A 9,976-nucleotide genomic window follows, 5' to 3' on the forward strand; every position below is an offset into this window, starting at 1 on the left:
ACATTCGCGATATTAAGATAGAAATAGTTTTTTTTTTCTGCTGGTGATCGTGGTTGCTTTTGCGTCATCACAGAGCCACTTGAGGAACTCTAAACCTGATTTCAGTTCACTTACCATCATTACAGAAGCTATAAAATATGTATCTCCTGATGGCTGTTTGTGTCACTCAGACAGTTGCCTCCATCGCTGCATGTCTCCTGTAAGAGCTTTATAATCTGCAGGCATATAAATAGAGCTGAATTATTTGGGGAAATATTTAATAGCTTCAAACGCGGCCAGCTTAAACTTTCACTTGCTGCAGCTTGTTAAGACACTGGTAAATTGGCTTTGTGCGGTATAATTTAAATTTCAGCTCTTGTAATTTCAAAATGGCACTTTTTTTCAAATTTGATAATTTCGATAAAAAAAGATGCATCATTGAGGCAAGCATTGAAATAAAATCTGTGAGCACTAACGGTGTGGCAGATATTGAAAATGTTGCCTACACGGTGGGTTTGTGAGATAAGATACTGACAGACTGCTTTATGTCCTGTAAAGCTAAAACATGAACAGGCAACCGTTTATATAATCGTTTAAATACAAAACAGTCTACAATTCACAGGTTCATTCTCAAATGTTGACATTGCAGCAAGTTTAATATCCTGAGGCTTCCTAACTGTTTGTTGAACAAAACAAGATTTAAATATGTCCCCGTGGATTCTCAGGGCATTTTACACTATTAGCCGACATTTTATAGACTAAAGTGTTAAAATAATCGAATCAAAAATGAAACCAGCTGTTGTTGCAGCTCTATTTGGAGTCTAGCTTCACAGAACATGCTGTTGATTTTATGCTATCTTTTTACTTTTATTTTTACACCAGTGGTGTCATTCGCCCCGCTGCAGCTTCTGCTTTATTGGTGTTTACCACGTTGTTTTTAGTGAAGGAAGGTTTTCCACGTTCTCCACCCGGCGTTCATGCGGACCGTGTGAGACGGACATCGGTATCCAGGAAGCTGCGCCACCCGGAGCAGTTATGTAAAGTGTCGTGGTCAGGTATGAATAGAACGGAGGGAGCCGCTCGGCTGGCGTGTCCTCTCAGGCAGCTGGCTAAAGCTATCGGTTTTATGATGGCTGATAATGGGTGTTCTTAGGTAATTGGACACCTGTTTTTCGGGCTGCCTGATGTGCTTAACAACTCCCGTAGTTCATACCAGGTAGCTAAGAAGGCACCGCAACATGTAGTACAATTACCCGGAGTTATGAAGGTAGTTTGATATCAGTAAACCTGTTTGTTCTTCATCCTAAAGTGAGATGCTCATAAACCTCTCATGCAATGAAACAGAAGCTACATCAGTCTGGAATATATATGTACAGTTTGAAGTCGTTCAGAAGTGAAGTTAGGTGACATGCGTCTATAAACCGTTGCTTCTCAGCGTGTATTCTGATATATTTCTTTAATATAATGACGTTCCTCCTGTCTGGTTAGTACATTAGTCCATCAGAGAATGTAGCCTATGTATTGATATGCTGGTGTATCATTAAATATATCACGAAACATTTTATCCATATAACCCAATTTTTAAGTAGAGGTGATAATCCGCCCAGATCCGGATGCATCTAGTCTTGTAATCCATTCGGTCTTAGATGACGGCCTACATGACAGCCACACCTATCACACACATGTGTGTGTGTGTCATCTGCTGTGTGAACCCTCCTCCATGAACATCTCAGGAAACACTGCATCAAGAATAGTTGAATTCTGTAAAAAAAACAAACAAGAACATTTAAAATGGCAAGTGGCTGTCGCTTAGTAGAACATTTTTATTCCAGATTATTGGGTGATTCACCGAGAAAATATTCAAAGAAGTGATATTCAGGAGAAGTCTGTTAGGTGTTCACGTTAAATCACCCGGGGCACTCAATGTCCATGACTGCAAAGTAATTGCACACAGAGCAGCTCCAGAGGGGAGTGCTTAAATACATTCTTGGATCTTAATTACGAAGATTAATGATATAAAGTGCCGCGCTCGATGTAAGAAGTGTGTTTTAAGAGTCAATACAAGTCTTGGTTTCCAGCTGATCACATGCTCAAATACGTCTTTAGTGTTTTGTGTGTGTCACAGAATGTGATCAACACTACTTGAAAATGTACTGCTGGGAGCAAAGTCTAAAGTGTATTCAGTATATTATTATACTTTAGTGTCTTCAGTGGTTCTTCAGATACAGAAATCGGCCACGTGTTCTTTCTAACCCGTAAACTGACACCATGCACATCACAATAGCAGCCAGACTTGTAATTGCACATGCCATCAATACCAGTCATGCGTTTGTTTGTGCCGGGGTTAATGGAGGGAGTGGAGCCTCGTCCTCTCTGTGGCTTTGTGTATACGATATACGGTGAAGGAAAACAGTCCACCTCTCTGAACAGTGCCTGGGAGGCTGTGGTTGATTGTCAACAGATCAAGACAATGACACAATCCATGAATGGAAGGCTTATTACTGTCATTGAAAAGAAGGGGGGCTATAGTGTCACTGATTTCTATTTTTTTTTTTTAATGTCAGAAATGTTTATTTGTACATGTTGAGTTTGTTCATTATCACTTTAACAGATGAAAATAAACAAGTGAGATGGGAAAATTTTCATTTACCGGTAGTTGATCAGAAAGTGTTGACATTAGTAAAACTTATATTACGATGCATCCGTCATACAGTCTCCTCAGGGTCCTCTTTCTTCTGGTCCTCAGTGATGGCTGGCTGGTATTTATCTGTAGGTCAGGCAGACAAGCAGATTATTAATGCAAACTATTTTCATTAGCTTTACGCTAATACAACAGACTCGGGTGCATTGATTCCGCATTTTAAATATATAAAAATTATAATTGTATCAAACATGTCAATAACTGGTAAAATACTAGACTGAACTAAATGGTGTTAGACGTTTCTGAGATGATTCCTCTTACTGCACTACATCAACTTGAGAGAGGTAATATTTTGGATGACTTTTGTCCACCTCCATGAATACAGTGGTATGACTTCATCCTGCATCAGTCTGTGTTACTCACTCAGGTAAAATCTATTCATAGGGTTGTGTTTTCAATCAACCAATTAATCCTTTAGTCTATCAAATCAGTGGTGCCAAGGTGTCTGAAAAGAAAGTTTCTCAGAACTCAAGGTGACAATTGCTCGATTTATCAGACCAACTGTTCAAAACCCAAATATATTCTAATTATATTGTTTAAAAACAGAGGAATTCAGCAAATCCTCACATTGGGGATGCTAGATGGCATTTTTTTCCCCTCAGAAATAACTTGGAATGAAACGAAACCACTTTGTGTGGTGCTCACATTATCCCTTTAAATGAACCCGTTAAAAGCCTGTGATCAGTCTCACCTTTCTTTTTGAGTGTGAATCTTTGGTGACACCTGAACAGCAATATGAGTAGCCCCGCCTCCACAATCTGGAAGACCCCGTAGACAATGGGGAACAGGAACAAAGGGCCGATCACCTCCGTGGGAAAGGCCAGTTTCAGAATGGTGGAGCACAGCTGGACGTTCTGACAGCCTGTTTCCATCGAAACGGTCCTCCTCTCCCTGATTCGTAAGTCACGGATACACAAAGGAAGGCTCTTTATTCTCTAACATGGTTAACACCACCCGTCACAATATATTTCAACCAAATGACTCACGATTGGTTGAGTCTGAAGAGCGAGGAGATGATGTATCCGAAGGAGTAGCCTATGAAGGGCATGAGAGCGCTGGTGACCATGAGGGGAGGAGACAGCACCGTCAGGATTACACCTCCGACTGAAAAGATGGTAAGGCTGACGGTCCCCAACACAGCAATTACCATGAAAGTGAGGCCCACCTGAGAACAGCAGAACAGGAGACACATTCGATTTATTAAAATCCCGTGTGACACACCGCTCCACAGACATCCACAGCTTTTGGAAACACTGTGTGACATGTTCCTTTAGCACCATGGACTTGAGCACTGTGGCTTATTTAACAAAATGTGCAAAATATGACAGTGAAATGATACATTTACGATGTTTTTGAGATATATGTCTCTAGTGCTCGCCAATGGGCTTGTGACTGAGTGCCACACACAGGGTGCAGAAGTTGTGTGTATGCACTAACCCTCGTGATGGTCTTGGTGTACTGCGGCCTGTAGTGGTTGATGAGGATGCCGATGCCGCAGGGTATGAGGATCATGACCAGCGATATGGTGATTTCGACGTAGGGTACGGCGTTCTGCAGGTTGAAGCCCTGACAGTAGAGGTAGAGCAGCAGAGGCATCATGCCAAAAGCCAGCAACGTGGAGCAGGACGTCATCAAAATGCTGAGGGGAAACACACGGTGGGGGGGGGATAACTTTCTCTCTCCCAACCTCGTGCAAACAGCAAGACTGCCAGGAAATGTGATATAAATCTTTGACTCCTTATTAGTTTGGTGACCCATGACCTTTTTTTCAGGCCCACCAAGTGGGTTAAAATGCTCCCTTGACCAACTCTTGAGAAAACAATGTCACCAACACGCTGATCTGGAGCTTTTGATAAGAACAGCTACTCCAGGGTCAAGAATTAAACGTTGAACCTCAGATTTGAAGCTAACATGGAAAAAAAAGTCCCTAAAAAAACCCACATCTGTAATTCTATTTAACAGGGAGTACAGTAGAGTTCAATAAAGTGCTGCAGGAATGAGTCCTACCACCTGGAGATGAAGCAAACTTGACAGTGTGTTGCCAAACATGTGAGGTGTCGTGCACATTGAAGCCTCCAGGGTGTGCATGTGAGGCTTTTGCAAGGTTTACAAAGTGTATTGTCCTGTAGCTGCTTAACGACATGCAGCAGTCCCCTTTACACTCTATGAACACTGTAAAATGTTGAGAATTACCCTGTAACAACATGTTGATTCTGATTTGTCTGCTGGTTAGTTGAAACAAAAAAAAGGCTGATTCATTAATGCATCAAGCCCGTCCTTTCAGAACAGCTGTAGAGCAGGTAAGATCCACATCAGATATCAGAGCAGGCATTTCCTGAACAACACGCGTCGTCCTCAATGAGTAAGGTGTCTGATGGGGTGAATGGCCCAGCGGTTGACAAGGGGTTTGGCAACACCTTATTGTGATAATATCACAGTTTTATGATCAGGCTGGTGATGTCTTGCAGGTCATTCAACTCATTCAACGTACTACTATTAAATTACAGGGTTTGCTCTGATTGACCCAGCATGAACTGCTGCAGCTACATGAAACCATTAACCCCACCCTTACCAGCTGCCACATGCTTACACATCAATGCATCAATACTTAAAATGCAGTGATGTGATATCATTGGATTGAGTATTTTTACACTGCGGTATTGCTATACTTTTACTTAATCTACTTGATGTACTACTAAGCCCACGAAAGGTTCAGGAGCCACCGACGTCACCTCAGTTTATATTGTTTTGGAGCATATTTGTTGGACAGGTTGTTGGCGTGCACCTGAGGTTCATGTCTCCCTGCAGAGCCAGGGCCATGATGTTGGAGAGGACTCCTCCAGGACAGCAGCCGCAGATCATAACCACCACAGCCGTGATTCCAGTCTGCTGGAAGGCCTACGGAGTGAAACGACATCATGAATTCATACAGCGATCGGATGCCTGACTGTGTTGCCCGTGTCCGTTACTGAAAACAATGTGTAATAGTGATGCCTGGGCTGAAAATATGTGGAAGTAAAGAAAACAGCAATGAAAGGAGGAGGCCTCACACATGTCCTGTATTGTAAAATACAAAAAAAGTAAATACATTTTTAAACATTTTTTTATTAAAAAGGAACACCAACCTTAACCAGGCAAAATGCTGTTAGAGGCATGACACCATACTGTGCCAGCACTCCTATCGCCATCCCTTTAGGTTTCACTATGTGACGCTGGAAAGAAGGAAAAGATGCTTTAGTACAGACATCTCAACATGATGGTAAAGCCTGTCTATAAACAGATGGACATCGATGAAGTCACCTTCATCTTGGACAACTCCATGGTGCATCCCAGCGAAACCATCGTGATGAACGTGATGATTAGCAAGAGTATGTTGATGGTTTTATTCATCACCGGCGACATGGTGGCCTCGAAAACAGAGCTTGTGTTGGCAGCCGTCATGTTGAACAAGAAGCTTTGATTTTCCCACAAATCTGGATGAGAGAAGAGATCCGACGTGTCGTCCAGGGAGTCTTCCATGTCGGAGCAGCTTGTTGAGATGTAATCTTAAAGCACAATGTGTTGGACACAAAGTTACACAGAGACGTAATAGATCCAGTGGCCACAACGACTTTTAACATTTCTTCATAGTTTTCACTTTCACCATTAAATTCATGCTTTGAAACACATTTATAAAAAGAGTCACCAAAGTTCATTTTCAGTCGCACTTTCTATGGCGGCCACGTCTATAATGCAAAACAAACATACTTACGACGCGAGTGAGTGCTTTTATGCTATTATGCTATTATACTGTGCTATAAGCAGATTATAACACATGATATTACAATGCATTATAGATATAAACTACATAGAAAGTGCTGCCCAATCTCTTAAACTGTTCTTTTTAATCTTATAACCATTGTGGTCATTTAGATAAGAAGAAAACGCAACATGCACTCTGTCCTCTCCAGAAATATTGAGATTCTGAAGTCAGATACTTTTATTGATTTAATAAATAACTCTGCATACTTCTCTGTGTGCTCTGCGTTGTTTTATGTGAAGCGTTTATTGTGTTTGAACAGGCGGACGGGTCGCTGTTGTGTTAGAAAGCAGTGCTTTTCTGCAGTGCGAGCCTTATCTTTCAGTTCAAAGTACACATTTTATGATCTTGAGACAGTAAATGTAGTTCAGCCGTACAGTCTGAAACATATAAACTCCAACTATAAAGGAAGTCAAGTTTTTCCACTGATGGCTAAGACCCTGTATTTCCAAATGTGTTCATATTTTGGTTCAATATCAAGAAGCTTACAAATCCAATACCCTATAAAGAGACGTAACTTGATAGATATGTGTGATCTTCACATTATTAGAAATATATTTAATTCTCTTATAATTAATAAATGCTTACAACTACATTTGAGTGCATTATAAACCATTTATTCAAGGTTTATGTACAGATGTGTTGCTATCAAGTTATTGTTACTCTGAGGAATGCAAAGCAGAGAAATAGTAAAACAAACTGAGGCTGACAATATTAAAAGTATTGAAGAAATCTGGAAAGAACTCCTGAAGCATGTTTCAATAAAAGGTTACACCATTTCATCAGTAATCTTAATTCATTTCAAATATCAACAACGTGCGTTCTGCTGTAGCTATCCAATTAAAGTGATCACGATGAGCCATTTCCAGATATGTCATTTCAAACAGAATAAGAGACGCAAACGCCTCTCAATTTACTTTTACAATATGCTTGTTTTATATTTTTATTTTCCAACCAAAAACACATATTTCTGCAACAAGTCACTTAAATCTGGCGTTTGCGTTCTTCCTCCCCGTCGTTTGTGCTTCGATGCCGAGAGAACCAACCACATCCTCCCGACTGGCATGCTCTCATGCTGTGTGCAGGTAAATTGCCTTCACAGTATTTTTTTGCACCCATAAAAAAACCACACACACATGCATGAAAAGATAAGACCCCACAGCTTCATAAATGTGTCACTCAACTGCAAACTGACTTCTCGACTGTTCCGAAGGTGAGAATTGCACACCTATTCCTGGAGATCAGTTTGAACAAAATACAAGAAAACGCCTCCTGAGAGGATTCACCAGACAAACAAACACTTATCCCTGCTAGAAGTGTAAAACTGACACATTTGTTCAGCGCTATATTTCATATATTGTGTTGTTACCTGTTGGGCCAGATGTTCCTCTTCTCTACTGCTCTCTCTATGGAACAGAATGTACGTCTGTGTTTGCGCTCTCTTTTCTGCAGGTCACAAATGACACATGGAGGCTACTGTACAGGGGTGCCATCTACTGCAACTGTTGATTTCTGCAGCTTGAGCGTTATATGAGAGAGGTTTACAGCATTCACTCCTCACATCTGATCAGGCACGTGCACAGACATTTTGGGGGGCAGGTGCTCAAGCAAAAAAAAGGGCACCCATCGCCAAAATTATACATGAAATTAAAATAATGATAAATAAATAAATAACACAGTCGGATATTTTCAACGTATATATTTATTTTTGTTAACGCAACCAATACTAACTCAAATTATCAAATTGAATAAATAAATGAATAATAGGCAAAAACAAGGCCAGACAAAAACAAAGACAAAACAAAGACGGGCTGATGGCATTTGATGCAAGAGCAGTGACTTCAAATGCTGGGGTGGTGATTTCCATGCAGAGAATGAATGCGAAGTTAATCGCATTTTTGTACATTTTTGCATCCCCTAGGGCCAGGTCAGGTGGATGTCTTTCGCAGATCTCATTGAGGAGCATCATTATAGCTTCCAGATTTCTCTGCTTGCTGCTTTTCCCTGTCCTTCTGTTTTTGTAGTCTCTCTTTTCTTGGCATTATGCTGCAATTTTTTTTAAATGACATAAATCAATGTTGTGCATAATAATCAAGACATTACATATCTCTCTAAAGCTGACAACACAGTACACACCCATGTTTTTACTGTTTTCTGACAGTTGAAGCATAAGCAGCATTACACTAATAATAGCCTATAGCCTACCACAATACCTCACCAGACTGTCATGTAGCTCAACTTAAGACCTACCTTTCTTTTTAATAATTAAAATAATTAATGTCTGCCTGCCTCTCTCCCCTCTCTCTTCATTAAACATGACAAACGTCAGTAAAACAACTGGGCAAGGCTTTTAAATCATGGATTTCGTGAGGGTTTTTTTTGTTTGTTTTTTAGCAAACGTCGGACCAGTTGCGACGTAATGTTTTCAGCGGCGCTAATTGTTGTTGTTAATTTATCACCAAACAACGTCGGGGTATTGCACTGTCATTACCTGTCTGTCTGATGCTCCGGGTCAGAGAAGAAGTTGGCTTCAGCCGTTTAGCCTGACGCTCAGCACTGCACGCGCAGTAGGCAGTAAGTGAAGGAGGAGGAGGGAGGGGCTATTTATATTTTTTAAAAATAAAGAATTAAAAAAAAAAAAAATTATTTTATAATTTAATAATTTTTCTTAAATGCACTACATGTATTATAATTTATAAAAATATTTTTCCCATTATCTTATTTTCTCATTGCACAGCTGTCTTCCTCAGTTGTGTTGAGAATAAAACTCATGTTGAGGAGAAAACTCAGGTGAAGAGACTTAGGTCGAGGCGTTTAGCTCAATTCAAGCAATAAGGTTTATTTGTAACAGAAGTATTATGTCCAGCAGTTAAACGTGCACGGACCTAGAAAAGTTCACTCTGTAGGAGCGAATGAAAAGCTAACAGGCGCTTAGACAGAGTGCGCGAGCCGTGAATAGGTTCTTCGGATGGAAGCCTATTGGTTGAATACAAAGTAGGAGGCGGATCTGTTTTTAGCGTTCAGATGGCCTGATGGAGCTCTGAGCATCTCCGCCCACACTGGCTCACGTCCCAGCACCTCCTTCTCTGCGTCATCAGTGCGTGTGCATGTTGATGTAGCAGCATATTGTTATGTTCGGTCGACTAGATAAGCAGGGCGCTAGATATGCTAGGGCGCCTCTTTCTATCTCTAAGATGGAGCAGGCAGTTGAAACTAGTTCTCTGTAAGACTATGTGACATTTAACTGGGGCAAAGGCTATCCTTCAGAGTTCTAGTATTTTCCACTTTGTTCAGGCGAGCGCTAGAGTGCCCCGCCTGGAGTTTTTGACCTTCGTGCACTAGAACTCACATATCCGCGTATAAGCTGTGTTTAACATTGAATGAATGTATATTTTATTTACAGTTGCTCTCAGTTGCTCTCAGATCTCACCTCTATGTGTGTCTATGCCAGATGCCTGCAGCCTCGGCTCTGCCGCCAGTGCAGATTAAAGTACATG

At 40.9% G+C, this 9,976-nt stretch overlaps 1 protein-coding gene across 1 annotated transcript; it reads right to left on the reverse strand.

The window, feature by feature from the left end:
• Positions 1 to 2,684: 2,684 nt before the first annotated feature.
• On the reverse strand, positions 2,685 to 6,199 carry LOC306793511 (hepatic sodium/bile acid cotransporter-like; the record flags this gene model as incomplete). The annotated part of the gene is made up of 7 exons (XM_079291153.1): positions 2,685 to 2,746; positions 3,372 to 3,571; positions 3,667 to 3,845; positions 4,118 to 4,319; positions 5,466 to 5,578; positions 5,806 to 5,892; positions 5,981 to 6,199. The coding sequence occupies 7 exons, from the start codon at positions 6,197 to 6,199 to the stop codon at positions 2,685 to 2,687; spliced, it is 1,062 nt and encodes a 353-aa protein (XP_079147279.1).
• Between the last annotated feature and the right edge of the window lie 3,777 nt (positions 6,200 to 9,976).

This window comes from Melanostigma gelatinosum, assembly GCF_949748355.1.
Source record: "Melanostigma gelatinosum genome assembly, chromosome: 19".
Lineage (NCBI taxonomy): Eukaryota > Metazoa > Chordata > Actinopteri > Perciformes > Zoarcidae > Melanostigma > Melanostigma gelatinosum.